A 15,760-nucleotide genomic window follows, 5' to 3' on the forward strand; every position below is an offset into this window, starting at 1 on the left:
CCCTACTGGGGCAAAGGCCGCCGATAGCAGCTCACCAGAGTCCTCTGTCCTGGGTCAGCCGTTCGAGTTGTCCCCAGGTGTAGCTCAACTTCAAAGATCCTCCATCTCCCAGGGACGGAATCTCTGGAGCTCCTGTTGGTGTTTCTGTAGTTCTGGGTTTTTATGGGATGGAGTAACTAGCCCCTCGCCTAACCCTCCTCCTTCTGCAGCCGGACTTCAGACTGTCCATGATGAGAGTTCTTCATCAGAAAGCTAATCTTTATCTTTAACTCATTCACCAACATTTAAGCTTCACTGGAAACCTCAATGAATATTACCCTGTGCTTTAGGATGAAATGGGGATCCACTTTCAACGTTTGTGGCCCTGAATTTTCATGGTGTTCTTCCATAATTCAGCCTTTCAGTCTCAGTGTACGTCCCAAGCAACACCTGTACCTGGGTGCTTCGCCAAAATTGACAATGCTCGGTGAAAACATTTTATTTATTTATTTTTATTGAAGCGGGTCGGAGAGGGGAGAAGAGGGCAGAGCTTAGTTATGGTGGCACTAAACGGTGAATCTTTTGCTTGCATCTTCAGAAACAGCTCTACTTCCATCTTTAATAACTTTATTTTTCCCTTTCAGGGTTCCTGACCTGGAGTTACATGCTGACTTCGGTTTTTTGCGGGAACGGGGTTTCACAACTGGCCATTATCTGACATGCCACGGATGTGGCCTAAGACCTTAGCTCTCCTTTGGAGGCCTGGGATCTCGTGGCTCTGGAGACGGGCGGATCGAAGGTCGGTGTCCCGGCAGGAGTGTCAGAGCCTGTGGTATGTCGAATACCGGGTGAACGAGTAGTCTTTGGAGTACTGCAAGTCTGAGTGTTTGCTGTTGCTTTTTTTGCACGGTTGTGGGTGCTGGTGCTTTTTTTTGCTGGTGGGGTGAGGGGGGGGATCATTGCTTTGCTGCTGCTTATGCGTGGGAGGGTGGGAAGCTGGGGGGACTTGGCGTTCTAACATTTAACTGTCATTCATTCTTTGCGGGCAGTCCTGTTTTTGTGGATGGTTGCAAAGAAAAAGCATTTCAGGATGTATACTGTATACATTTCTCTGACATTAAATGTACCCTTAAAACCTTATTGCTTTGTTTAGTTTGTCAGACAGCGTGGAAGAGGCCCAACTGGCCCTTCCAGCCTCGCTGCCCTGCAACCCCAAATTTTCCCCTGAACTAATCACGGGGCAAATTGCAATGACCCATTAACCTATCCAGTACGTCTTTGTGGTAGGAAACCAGAGCACCCGCAGAAAACCCATGGAGAGGTTGCACAGAGACTCCTTACAGAGGATGCCAGAATTGAACCCTGAACTCCAACGCCCTGAGCTAACCACTGCAGTGCCGCGGTGCTCCTGGAATTCTACGTCTAAGAAGCCAAGGACGCCGCGCCAACCAGTGCACTCAAGATTGAGACTGAATGAGCACCTGTGGGCATTGTGAGCAAGTCACTGGACTGACAGTCCGGAGGCCTGGCTAACGATCCAGAGTTCTGAGTTCAAATCCCACCACGGGAGCTGTGGAATTCCAATTCAGTTGATAATTTGGAACAACTACTGATCGTACTGGCAGCCGCAGTAACGTAATGGCTAGCGCATCACTTATAGCTACCAGCTGTAAGATCGGGGTTCAATTCCCATCGCTGTCTCTACGGAATTTGTATGTTCTAATGGCCGCGCAAGTACACGCGTCTGATGCTAATTAGAAACTGTTCGGCAACAGTACACCGGGGAGCAAGTTCCCTCTGTGACCGCATGGATTTCCTCCAAGTGCTCCGGTTTCCTCATACAGTCCAAAGACATAACGGTTAGTAGGCTAATTAGTCACTGTAGATTGTCCCGTGATTAGGCTAGAGTTCCTTCTTTTCAAATCTTTTTATTGTTATATTATACAAAAGAAATAACATGAGTACATTGAAGTAACAACACTTACAATGTCTCAAAAAAGACATTGAAAAAAAAATTTGTGATAACAAAAAAAACCTACTAAGCAGAAAAAGTGAGAAAATAAAAAGAACCCATTAGGTGTACAACCCAGGAGCCATGCATCATACAAAAAGCTTCTAAAAATAAACAACAAACCGCCAGCAAGAAAAGATACCAAAAAATTTACAATTAGATCATGGAAAGAATCTATCAATTAGCTCAAATGATAATAACGAGCAAACGAGCCCCATCTTTTCTCAAAATCAAATAAAGATTCAAAGGTTCGACTTCTAATTTTCTCCAAACTAAGACACAGCATCACTTGAGAGAACCATTGTGACAAAGTGGGAGCTGATGTATCCTTCCACTTCAACAAAATGGCCCTCCTAGCTATCAATGTAACAAATGCAATAACATGTTGGTCAGACACAGAAATACCATGAATATTTTGAGGAATTATTCCAAAAAGCACAGTTAATTTATTAGGTTGTAGATTAATTTTAAGTGCTTTAGAAATTGTTGGGCTAGAGTTAAATCGGTTTTGCTGGACGGTGCGGGTCAAAGGACCGCAAGGGCCTATTCCGTGCAGTATCTCAATAAATAAAGTAAGCTTTTCATTGCATCTGTGCGTTTGACAATAAAGTCCACTTTGACTTTAAATGGTGGTGATTTTACTCCGATGACGGCACAGGATGTGCGGTACACTGTAGACCCCTGTCTGGAGACGCTTGTCCTGGGGTTGTTGGACTGAATATTTGCGCGCACTTCGGCGATCGGCTGGGAGGGCGCAACTGGGTTTGTCCTCTTGCTGTCGTTCCAGTTGCTGCCGTTACCTGTTGCTCTGCTGAACACTGTCAGCATGATGACAACTGCTAGCTGTCACGAGCACACCCTTGGGCTGGTGAAGCAAACGGTGCACTTGACTGCGTGTTTCGATGTACGAGAGGTAAATAAATGGGATCTGAATCTGAGGTGCCGATTAGGTAGACCGAGTGTTGTGCATCTCCTGGAAGCCGCAGTTCAGCGTCTTGGAGCCTTCGCCAACAGCTGTTGAAATGTGCAGAGCTGCCCAAGTCTGCCTGAGCAGCCACTGTTGGTAGAATGTAAAACAACAGCCCCTTGTTCACTGTGGGACAGTGTACTCCAGTAGCACTGAGTCACGCCAGGCAAACAAAGCTGAACTGTGGGACAGCTGCCAACGTAAACACTGTGAACGGGGGGGTGAACTTCCACCAGCAGCTGAAATCACTTGATGCTGCGAGCACTCGAGAAACAGCGGCAGTCAGCATCACACTGTCTAGTCCCTGACCTACTCAAGTGAAATGGGGACTGGAGCCAGCATCCAGTGTACAAATGCAATGAAAAACGTACAGCAGCATCACAGGAACAGTGGATCATGTACAGTACTGTGCAACATTTTAGACACACATACAGTATACAGCTAGGGTGCCTAAGAATCCTGCACAGTACTGTAGTAATTTTACCTATTGCACTGTATTGCTGCCACTAAAAAAACAAATCATGTCCTATGTGAGCGATGATAAACATGATTATGGGTCTCTATTGTGGACAGAGAGTGGGAAGGGGGCAGGGAGAGGGGAATTGTGGTCAGGAAAAGGGGAAGGGAGAGGGAAGCGCCAGGGGACATTCAGTAATGATCAATAAACCAAATGAATGGAATCAAATGACCTTGCCTGGTGTCTCAGGACTGAGTGCATCTGCACCCACCCCACCCTCCCCGCCCTTGGCATTCTTCCTCCGCCATCTGACCCACACCCTCCCGCAGCACTCCGCCCTCACCATTCCCAACATCCTTTGCTCCCGCTAGATTTACAAACTCGCTCTCTGCTCCACCCACACTGATAAATATAGCACCGGACAAAAGTCTTTGGCACCCTAGCTCATGCATATGTGTGTCGAAGACTTTTGCACAGTACTGTAAGTAGCACTTTCAAAAAGTAAGAAATTGTACAGATTTATTATCTCAGCCTCTGTTGAATCAGCTACTTACAAGGCAAAGCAGGGAGAAGAGAAAGGACAAAGCAGCAGCAGACAGAAAGGAAAAAAATGAAGGAAGTTTAGAGGAAACTGAGACAAAAAGATTTATATTTCCTGGTGACTTTCCACTGGGGAAGCATGGTAGCGTAATAGTTAGCAGAATACCTTACACGTTTTCTCTATGAGACCGTGTGGGTTTCCTCACGCGTTCCAAAGTCGTACGGGTTAGGGTTAGTGAGTTGTGGGCGTGTTATATTGGTGTCTGAAGCATGGCAACTCTTGCAGTCTGCCACCAACAAATCCTTAGGCTGTGTTAGTTGTCGATACAAACAACACACTTCGCTGTTTCAATATCCATGTGGCAATGTATCAATCTCAGGTAAGCCCAAACAAAAACTCAATGAAACGCTGTTAAGTATTAAAGTCTGTCCCGAGCCTTGTGGCCCATCAGGATGGTGCTTATGCCGGTTTCTGTGGCGTGAAGCAACTGAGAGTCAGAGACTCCGAGACTCCCCACCCCCCGGATAGGGCGCCAGTCTATTGCGCTGTTAAGTATAGTCACTTTTTTTAATGTAGCAAACACAACAACTAGCTTGTGTCAGCAAGATTTCAAACAGCAAATGGAAATCAAGAACAAGAATGGCAAGTACAGGCAACCTGCAAGAGAGTTTGTTGGAAGCGTTCAGCAAGTCGTGCAGCATCTGTAGACAGAGAAACAGCTGAAGGTTCAGGTCAAGCACCACTTATAGATAGATAGATATACTTTACTGATCCCGAGGGAAATTGGGTTTCGTTACAGCCGCTCCAACCAAGAATAGAGCATAAATATAGCAATACAAAAACCACAATCAATCAAACAACAAAATGCAAACTATGCCAGATGGAAAATAAGTCCAGGACCAGCCTATTGGCTCAGGGTGTCTGACCCTCCACAGGTTTATCCAAACTGGGAGGAGCAAGAAGCAGCCCTCCCTGCAACTTGCTTTCCCAGTACTGATGGACAGCTCACATTCTCTCTCCATGTGTGCTACCTGACCTGCTAAACATTTCCGAAAGATTTTCTTTTTATTTTACACAATATTGGCGCTGTAGAATAGGTACTTTCCTTGGGGGGGGGGGCGCGGTACTTGCGCTAACTGGTAGATTCCTGCTGACTGGGGGAGAAGCCTGTTTTACCCTCATTCCTGTCCCAAGATCCAGAACAACATTAAATACGGGGTGTACCTGCCAGCTGATGGTTAGAACATGGAACTAAGAGACAAAAACTAAAAGATTTTGATTTTCTCCATCAATAAGATCAAAGTTGGTCTTGTACTTTGTACATACCCTCTGATTTCCCCTAATCTAAAATATCCATTCATCTCAGATTTACATGAACCGAGCGAGAGGGGCAGAGAGACAGGGACTGTTGGTCTGTGCCAACTATCAAGCACCCAAGTTCTACAATAATCATTCCCCCAGCCCATTTTATTCTCCCGATGTTTCTCTGAACTTCTCCCATATTTTACCACTCAGCTGCACACTAGAAGCAATCTGCACTGGCCAATCAGCCCACCAAGCTGCACATTTTTGGGATGTGGTGGCAAACCAGAGCACCTGGCGAAAGCCCATGCGGTCACGAGGAGAACATCCAAACCACACAGGCAGCAAGATTGAAACTGAGTCACCGAGTTCATCAATGCACCTTCCCCAAACACTGTCACACCACAAGTCCAACATTCTTCTTCAACGATCTAGCGACTCTTTCACGAAGAGGAATACTAGAATGAAGTGGCATCAGGCTGAGTGTCCTGATGTAATTTCCAGGAGACAAATGAACAAACGTGCAGTGAGAAACCTCACGCTCACCTGCGTTAACAGATAAAGAATGGGATCCACCTTCCATATCGAAGTCAAAGAAAAGCTCTACTTCATTGCCGGGTAAACGGGCCATTCACCCCAAGTGGTCTCCATTGATGTTTAAGCTCCTTTCAATGCCTCAATCCCATGTGTTTAGCTAGCATCCCCCTCAAGGCGTTGATGTTCGCAAATCCATAACATACAGGAGCAGAGTTAGGCCATTTGGCCCATTGAGTCTGCTCCGTCATTTCATCATGGCTGATCCATTTCCCTCTCAGCCCCAATCTCATGCCATCTCGCTGTATCCCTTCATGCCCTGGCCAATCAAGAACCTATCAATGTCTGCCTTAAAATGTAGCCAATGACTCGGCCTCCACAGCTGCCTGTGGCAACGAATAACACAGATTCACCACCCTCTGGCTAAAGAAATTCCTCTTCATCTCCGTTCTAAAAATGACACTCCTCTATTCTGAGGCTGTGTCCTCTGGTCTTAGACTCCCCCCCCCCACTATAGGAAACATCCCCTCCACACCCACTTCAACAGGTTTCAGTGAGGTCCCACCTCATTCTCTGAATTCCAGTGAGTACAGGCCGAGAGCCTCACATGACAAACCTTTCAATCCAGGAACCATTTCTTGGTTTATTCATTCCCTGCTTTATTAGTTTTCATAACCCTTTGATATTGACTTGGGGCAGTCCCCAACAAGTAAAATCATTTGCTACATCAAACAAGGAAAACGTCAACCTTTGCTCACGACACTCCTGGTTCGGTTGTACTCACCCAGGTTACTGTGTGTTGGTGACAAGGGGTTTGGAGACAGGTCAGCCACAGACCCTGAGAAAGAGACAGAGAAACAATGGTTGAGAGGCAACTTACAACATATTTCACCTAATTCGTTATTAAGTTCATAATTATTAAATGCAGATAACGATCAACAGAGCACTAGATTGAATTATAACCATATAACAATTACAGCACAGAAACAGGCCATCTCGGCCCTTCTAGTCCGTGCCAAACTCTTACTCCCACCTAGTCTCACCGACCTGCACTCAGCCCATAACCCTCCATTCCTTTCCTGTCCATATATCTATCCAATTTAACTTTAAACGACAACATCGAACCTGCCTCAACCACTTCTGCTGGAAGCTCGTTCCACACAGCTCCCACTCTCTGAGTAAAGAAGTTCCCCCTCACGTTACCCCTAAACTTTTGCCCTTTAACTCTCAACTCATGTCCTCTTGTTTGAATCTCCCCCACTATCAATGGAAAAAGCCTATCCACGTCAACTCTATTTATCCCCCTCAAAATTTTAAATACCTCTATCAAGTCCCCCCTCAACCTTCTACGCTCCAAAGAATATGCTGGTGATATTAAACCCGATTCTGATACATCCATGTGCCAATTTAATAGTTTCTTAAATACCCCTAACGTACCTGCTGCTGCCCCAGCAGGGCACTCCATGCACCCACCACTCTCTGTATAAGAAATTTACCTCTGACACCACCCCCTCTCCCCACAGTTTCCTCGAATCACCTTAAAGTTATGCCCCCTTTGTTTTAGCAATTTTTGCCTTAGGAAAAAGGCTCCGACTCGCCACTCTACGCCTTATCATCTTGTACACCTCAAGACTGTCAGGGTTAGGCTACTCTGTCTTTAAGTCGCTCGCTGAGGTTTGCACAAGCCTCTGCCTGCAAGTTACCGGTGTCCATGCTATGGGTCATCTGGTGGTCACTAGTCTCCCCATCTTCACTGATGTAGCCTGGTGGCGGGGTCTCTAGGAAGAAGAAAAAAGAAAAAGATTTTATATTAGTGAATGCGTTGATACACACCAAAGGTCCTGATTGGCCTACATTTCCTTCTATTTTGGGGTGTCCAGGAGAGAAGGCCAAGGGTGGAGTAACGTTGGCCCAAATGGGACTGTCTCGCCCTGGATGTCCTATTGTTATCTAATTAGTTTCAGCTCTGTGCTGATATTACAAGTTACAGTTCCATCATTCTACCTCCAGCAAAAGTACAGTTTAATATTACTCCACAAGTCAATTTCTGTGAGTGTTAGTAGTCATAGTCATACTTTACTGATCCCGGGGGAAATTGGTTTTTGTTACAGTTGCACCATAAATAATATAGTAATAAAACCATAAATAGTTAAATAGTAATATGTAAATTATGCCAGGAAATAAGTCCAGGACCAGCCTATTGGCTCAGGGTGTCTGACCCTCCAAGGGAGGGGTTGTAAAGTTTGATGGCCACAGGCAGGAATGACTTCCTATGACGCTCTGTGCTGCATCTCAGTGGAATGAGCCTCTGGCTGAATGTACTCCTGTGCCCAACCGGTACATTATGTAGTGGATGGGAGACATTGTCCAAGATGACATGCAACTTGGACAGCATCCTCTTTTCAGACACCACCGTCAGAGAGTCCAGTTCCACCCCCACAACATCACTGGCTTTACGAGTGAGTTTGTTGATTCTGTTGGTGTCTGCTACCCTCAGCCTGCTGCCCCAGCACACAACAGTAAACATGATCGCACTGGCCATCACAGACCCATAGAACATCCTCAGCATCGTCCGGCAGATGTTAAAGGACCTCAGTCTCCTCAGGAAATAGAGACGGCTCTGACCCTTCTTGTAGACAGCCTCAGTGTTCTTTGACCAGTCCAGTTTATTGTCAATTCATAACCCCAGGTATTTGTAATCCTCCACCATGTCCACACTGACCCCCTGGATGGAAACAGGGGTCACCGGTACCTTAGCTCTCCTCAGGTCTACCACCAGCTCCTTAGTCTTTTTCACATTAAGCTGCAGATAATTCTGCTCACACCTTATGACAAAGTGAGAGTTATTGAGTACTTGAGAGTTATCAGTCGTGACACCCATCATTTACCTGGGGGAGCAAACTATCTGCTGGAGGAAGTCGGTGGGTCGAGGTGATTGTGTGTGCGTGCATGTTTGCACACCGGCAGGTGGTTGGGAGGGAGGAAAGGGGCTTGTTTTGTTGCTGTCGTTCTGCTGAACGTCATGGGCATGCTATGCTGATGTCAGAATGAGTGACGGCATTTGTGGGCTGCCCTAGCAACAGTACTTAAGTTGTGTTGGTTACAGTCAGAGAAAACTACAGCACAGAAACAGGCCCTTCAGCCCATCTAGTCCATGCTGAACCATTCAAAGCACCTAGTCCCATCGATCATAGCCCTCCGTACCCCTCCCATCCATGCACTTATCCAAACTGTTCTTAAATGTTGAAATTGAACCCACATGCACCACACGTACTGGCAGCTCATTCCACACTCTCACCACCCTCTGAAACCTTTCACCTTTAACCCATGACTTCTAGTTCTAGTCTCACTCAGCCTCAGTGGAAAAAAAGCCTCAGGTTGGACGAGCAACACATCATATACCGTCTAGGTAGTCTCCAGCCCCTTGGTATGAACATTGAATTCAACTTCCGGTAATTCCCTCCCCCTCCCTTCCCTTATCCCTATGTCACTCTGCCCCCTCCCCCAGCTGCCTATCACCTCCCTCATGGTTCAACCTCCTTCTACTACCCATTGTGTTTTCCCCTATTCCTTCTTCACCTTTCCTGCCTATCCCCTCCCTGCTTCCCCCCCCACCCCTTTATCTTTCCCCTTACTGGTTTTTCACCTGGAACCTACCAGCCTTCTCCTTCCCACCCTCCCCCACCTTCTTTATAGGGCCTCTGCCCCTTCCCTCTTCAGTCCTGACGAAGGGTTCCGGCCCGAAACGTCGACTGATCATTTCCACGGATGCTGCCCGACCTGCTGAGTTCCTCCAGCGTGTTGTGAGTGTTCCCTTACCTATACCCCAGATAATTTGTATATCTCTATCAAATCGGCCCTCAACCTTCCACGTTCTTTGTATTAAATTTCTAAACTGTTAACACAAATGACGTTTTGATGTAATAAATATTACCATCTATAATCTGCAGAATTGTTATATTTCCCGTAGTTTAACTTTCCTATGCTTACTTACATTTTTATAGAATCACCTATATGTATGTAATCGTTCAGTGAATTTTCCAGTAATTGTGGTATGACTGCTTTTGCTTTTGTATCTTTGTAGAATCCTCTTTGTTTTCTGTAGAGGGTATCACGCCACTTGAATCTGGCCCTTTTATTAGCTAATTTTATCTGTGGAATGTCGTTATCTTTTTAGTTGGAGCTAGATGTTTATATAAAATGACCACAACTTTTTATTGTTTTCTCTTCTTTCCCTTGTCTGTCCTCTGCTCTAGTAACACTCGATAAGCATCTAGAAGTCACAGCTTTTATGCCTCATTGTAGACTCCCGAACCACTGGATCACAAAAATCGGCAGGATCCAACTCTCACAACAAGCTGATTGCAAGAGTACACAACAGCTGATGTGTTAACAATCTGATAACCCCTTTCAAAGTAACGCACACAAAATGCTGCAGGAATTCAGCAGGTCAAGTGGCATCTATGGAAATCTATGGTGGCAACATTTTGGGCTGAAACCCTTCAACAGGACTGGAAAGGGAGGGGAAGAAGGTGGTGGGGGAGGGGAGGGGAAGGTGGTGGTGGAGGAGGGGAAGGTGGTGGGGGAGGGGAAGGAGTACAAGCTGGCAGGTGATAGATGAAGCCAGGTGAGGGGGAGGTACGCGAGTGAGGGAAGGAGATGAAGCAGGAAGCTGCCAGGTGATAGGTGGATAAGGTAAAGGGCTGAAGAAGCCTCTTTCAAACTCTGCTGAAAAGTAGGAACAGTTCCTCTCCTCCATCTACAATATAGTGCAAAAGTCTTCGTAAAATAATTCTGTAAAGCCAAGATGCTTTCAAAAAATCATGAAATTAAATTTTCTAATTATCAAAAAGGTTACTATAAAGAGCAGTGAACAGTAAAATTCTAAATCAAATCATTATTTGTGGCAATCACCCTTTCCCTTTCAAAACTGTATCAATTCTCTTAAGATTGCTATCCTGCAGTTTTATAAGAAAATCGGCTGGTAGGTTGTTCTAAGCATTTTGGAGAACTTGCCACAGTTCTGCAGACTTTGGCTGTCTCGCTTGTTTCTGTCTCTCCAGATAATCCCAGAGAGACTCGATGTTGTTGAGATCAGCCTCTCTGGAGGCCATACCATCAGAAACCATATAAAAAAAATCTGGGGTACCCAAGACCTTTGCACAATACTGTATATACATTTAATTTTTCCCCAGTGGAATACGTTTCACCTCCAGCTTTACAAATAGCAGGATAGATGATTTCCCAGAATGCTCTGTTGACTACCTGGTATGTAGTTGCTCTGTGGTTCAATGCCTGCTGGGAAATTTGTGTTCTCTGGGATGGAGTGTGTGTAGTCTTCCAGAGGCGGGAGTTCAGCAGGCATCTCTGTGTGTCTTGGCACGAGAACAGGAGGTAAAACTGTTTTAAACACACAAAGAATAGAGTGGAATTAGTCCTCCATTTTAAAGTTCCTTTTTCTCCCCCCCCCACCTGGATTTTCCAGTACTCCAGGCAGTGCCATTTGTCAGGGTAATGTCATTCTCACCCGAGTCACAACATTTTGGGCTTGTGCTCTTGGCCAGAATTTCAATAATATGAACTTGACCAGGGCTGCTAAGTAGGGCTACACAGACAGCAATACTCCTACTGAATGAAGAATTAAACTGACCCTTTTGACGTTTTCCACAAGACAGATTAAGATTCTGCCCCCAGGTTCACCAACAAAAGCAAATCAGCACTCCCCCGTTTCACTGCTTGCAGAACCCTTGCAGGCCCGGCTGCTACACTTACCCATGTTACCAATGACTATGCTTGAAGATGATGGCGCCACGCTTCCGTAACACGATCGCAGCGCCAATGATCGTGGTTCAATTCCCGCCACTGTCTGTGAGAAACTTGCACACTCTCTCATTCACCACATGGGTTTCCTCTGGGTGCTCGGTTTTCCTCCCACATTCCAAACACGCAAGGGTTCATAGGTTAATTGGTCATGGGTGTAAATGGCTGGCGCAGGCTCGCTGAGCCGGAAGGACCTGTTACCGTGCGGTATCTCCAAATAAAATAAAATAGGCCTCTGATGTTCCGGCATCCGATTATCAGGAAATCCCAATGGTCAGCAGCTCAAACCTCCTGACGTTCCTGACCCCCAGCTCTGGCTCCAACCCACAGCACAGCCCACTTATACTCTGGGCTCTCAGCTTGCATTCAGGACTGACAAGTGACCAGCTGCCGAACCACTGGAACTTGGGGAATAATCAGATGCCGGATTATCTGATTTTCTAACAACAATGGAGGGTGGGAGCGATCAGACCTCAGAGGATAAGAAAGAGAACTACCTAGGGAGGCTAGTCATTCTGAACTGCTGAGAGTACAGGCTCAGAGCCAACACAGACTCCTCATACGTCCACCTTTTCACTCACGGTAGCAGCAATGCACCCATGCTGTTTGCTCAATAGACCATAGGACATAGGAGCAGAGGCAATTCGGCCCATCGAGTCTGTTCTGCCATCCCATCATGGCTGATTTATTATCCCTCTCAACCTCATTCTCTTGCCTTCTCCCTGTATTCTTTGATGCCCTTACTAAACAAGAACCAATAAACCTCCACTTTGAATATATCCAATGACTTGGCCTCTACAGCTGCTTATGGCAATAAATTCAACAGATTCACCATCCTCTGGCTAAAGAAACTCCTCCTCATCTCTATTCTGAAGGGACTTCCTTGTATTCTGAGGCTATGTCCTCTGGTCTTAGACTCCCTGACCATAGGAAACATCCTCTCCATGTCCACTAGGTCTTCCAATATTTGATATTGAAAATAAGAAACCCCTCATTCTTCTAAACTCCAGCGAGTGTAGGCCCAGAGCCATCAAATGTTCCTCATCCGTCATCATTATCATTGTGTGCTATGTCATATGCTATAGGTGATCATGGTCATTCTATGACCATGACTGTTCTTGGCAAATTTTTCTACAGAAAAGTTCTGCCATTGACTTCTTCTGGGCAGTGTCTTTACATGACGGGTGACCCCAGCCATTATCAATACTCTTTAGAGATTGTCTGCCTGGTGTCAGTGGTTGCATAACCAGGACTGGTGCACCAGCTGCTCATTTGACCATCCACCACCTGTTCCCATGGCTTCATGTGACCTGATCAGGGTGTGGGGAGGCTAAGCAGGTGTTGCACCTTGTCCAAGGGCGACCTGCAGACTAGTGGAGGGAAGGAGCTCCTTACATCTCCTTTGGTAGAGACGTATCTCCACCCCAGAACCTCATGTACCAACTTTCATTCCAAGTATAATACTTATGAACCTCCTCTGGTTCCAGCTGCCCAACAGATTGGTTACCCTGGTCCTGTCCAACTTTTGCCTGATTTGAAAATCAACCCTACTGACACTCTGCAGCCAGAACCAGTCCAACAAGGTTCGGACACTGATCGTGTCTCAGGAAATGCAGGGCCTCATCTCCATGGTCCCAGCTTCCGACGGCCAAGCGGCACCTCTTCACAAAGCTGTGAAGTACTTTTTTTAAAATATTTTTAAATGAATTTGACTGGCTGAGGTATCTAATAACTGTGTCTGAGAAATGAAATTTAGGAAGGTTTTTAAAACCACTACCCACTTAGAAATAAAGCTAAATCAAAGCAAAATAATTGCCTTTCTTTTTAAATTCTAACCCACAGGCCTGGAATCCCAAATCAAACAAGGGATCTGACACCAGGTCTGATAGTTTCGGACTGAAGAAGTATCTTGTGCAGTCAGACCTGGTATGGGACCACACTGGCACTGGCATCAGATTTCCTGGAGGTTTCAGGGGCAAGTCAGAGAGACAGAGGCCGGTGGATTGGTCAGAGCTGGTTTCCCAGCCGCTCGCTCTCCGCACGTTTGTGTGTGCTGCTTCGGTTGGTGCACTTACCCGGGGTCTCCACCCTTTGGTAGTGGTAAGGGTTCACACAGACCTCGTCCTTCTTCATATGAAAGGCGAATTCACACATCTCCATGGCTCGGAGCTCGTGGTGGCTGTGAAGATCCGGCCAACGCCAGAGGCGACAGTAGATGACATGGGGCAGGCCTTTCCGATGGGAAACCTGAAGCCTTCCATCGAGAGACCTACAAGGTAAGTGCACGTTATTAGAACCTGGAGCAGGATGTCCTGCCTGCGAAGAAAGATTCAGAAACAATGGCGTTCCAGAGTGAGACACTAACCAGCATTCAGTAATGTTTGAAGATCGGAAAAGCTCTCTGGAATACTCCAGCACTTACCCAACTCACAGTTTAACTGGGAATTTTGCTTCTGTTAAAATGAGGGGCATTCCATTGCAATGCGGGCAGCATGGTAGTGTAGTGGGTAGCAAAACGGCTTACAGTGCCAGGAACCCGGGTTCAATTCCTGCCACTGCCTGTAAGGAGCTTGCACGCTCTCCCCGTGATCATGTGGATTTCCTCCCACGTTCCCAAGACATACAGGCTATGGTCAGTGAGTTGTGGGCATCCAATATAGATGCCAGAAGCATGGCGACATTTGCAGGGTGCCCCAGCACAATCCTTGGAATTTGTTGGTAGTTGGCAAAACAATGGATTTCACTGTGTATCCCTTCTCCCTCTACACAGTGACCCTCCCCCCCATACTGTCCAATGTGCCCCTCCTCCCTTTATACTGTCCAATCTGACCCCCCATACTGTCCAATATGACCCCACTCCCTCTATACTGTCCAACGGTATGCCCCTCCTCTCTCTATACTGTCCAATGTGACCCTCCTCCCTCTATACTGTCCAATGTGACCCCCCCTCCCTCTATACTGTCCAATGTGCCCCTCCTCTCTCTATACTGTCCAATGTGCCCCTCCTCTCTCTATACTGTCCAATGTGACCCCCCTCCCTCTATACTGTCCAATGTGACCCTCCTCCCTCTATACTGTCCAATGTGACCCTCCTCCCTCTATACTGTCCAATGTGACCCCACTCCCTCTATACTGTCCAATGTGACCCCGCTCCCTCTATACTGTCCAATGTGACCCCCCCTATACTGTCCAATGTGACCCTCCTCTCTCTAGCATCACCTTATATACATACTATCAAGTCTATGTACAAAAGCTAATTTTATGTCTTATATTTATTGTTTTTAATCATGTTTTTATGCTGCATCACCTGCAGAGGTACAATCATTTCGTTGTCTTTTACACTCACGCACCAAAGAATGACAATAAACAATCTTGAAACTTGCTGGAATTTCAAAACATGCATCGGAATGCTGATAATTAAAGCACAACTTGAAGAAAGTTGGGTCACAGGCAATAGCTTTGCCAGGCCAGATCCAAGGAGGTTATTCTCAAGGTTTACAGAGGGGGGGATCTCATCTGTGGGCAATGCCACTGCCAAGAGGCAATGGAAAACTGCCAGCTGGCAGTCTCGACACAGCAGCGAACGTTGTCAGTTGTCAGCGTTTCAGGTCGAAACCCTGCATCAGACCTGAAATGTCGACAATTCCTCCCCTCATCCCCATAGAGCTGCTTGATGAGAAGGGAAAGATTTAAAAAGGAGTTGGGGGGCCGTTTTATCATGCAGAGGGCGATGAGTAAATGGAATGAACTGTCAGAAGAAGTGGTTGAATCAGGTATTGTAGGATCATAAGATTATAAGGCATAGGAGCAGAATTAGCCCACTAGGCCCATTGAGTCTGCTCCACCATTCCATCATGGCTGATTTATTATCCCTGCCAACCTCATTCTCCTGCCTTCTCCCTGTAACTCACCATCTTTAACTAACCAAGAACCTATCAACCTCCACTTTCAATATACCTAACTACTTGACCTCCACAGCCATCCGTGGCAACGAATTCCACAGTTTCACCACCCTCTGGCGAAAGAAATTCCTTCGCATCTCTGTTCCAAATAGATGTCCCTCTATTCTGAGGCTGTGGCCTCTGGTCCTAGACTCCCCCGACTACAGGAAACATCCTCTCCATGTCCACTCTTATCTAGGCCTTTCAA

The 15,760-nt window shown here is 46.4% G+C and overlaps 1 protein-coding gene across 2 annotated transcripts in view; it reads right to left on the reverse strand.

Annotated features, from left to right (window-relative positions):
* Positions 1 to 15,760, reverse strand: part of smad3b (SMAD family member 3b) — a 145,873-nt gene that overhangs the window by 43,824 nt on the left and 86,289 nt on the right. For both annotated transcript variants that reach the window (XM_063066168.1, XM_063066167.1), the window contains 4 exons: positions 13,687 to 13,880; positions 11,057 to 11,191; positions 7,495 to 7,569; positions 6,576 to 6,629 (listed from right to left, as the gene is read on the reverse strand). In XM_063066168.1, coding sequence (XP_062922238.1) covers positions 6,576 to 6,629; positions 7,495 to 7,569; positions 11,057 to 11,191; positions 13,687 to 13,880 — 458 coding nt within the window. The remainder of the gene's footprint in view (positions 1 to 6,575; positions 6,630 to 7,494; positions 7,570 to 11,056; positions 11,192 to 13,686; positions 13,881 to 15,760) is intronic.

Source organism: Mobula hypostoma, chromosome 13, assembly GCF_963921235.1.
Source record: "Mobula hypostoma chromosome 13, sMobHyp1.1, whole genome shotgun sequence".
NCBI classification, from domain to species: Eukaryota; Metazoa; Chordata; class Chondrichthyes; order Myliobatiformes; family Myliobatidae; genus Mobula; species Mobula hypostoma.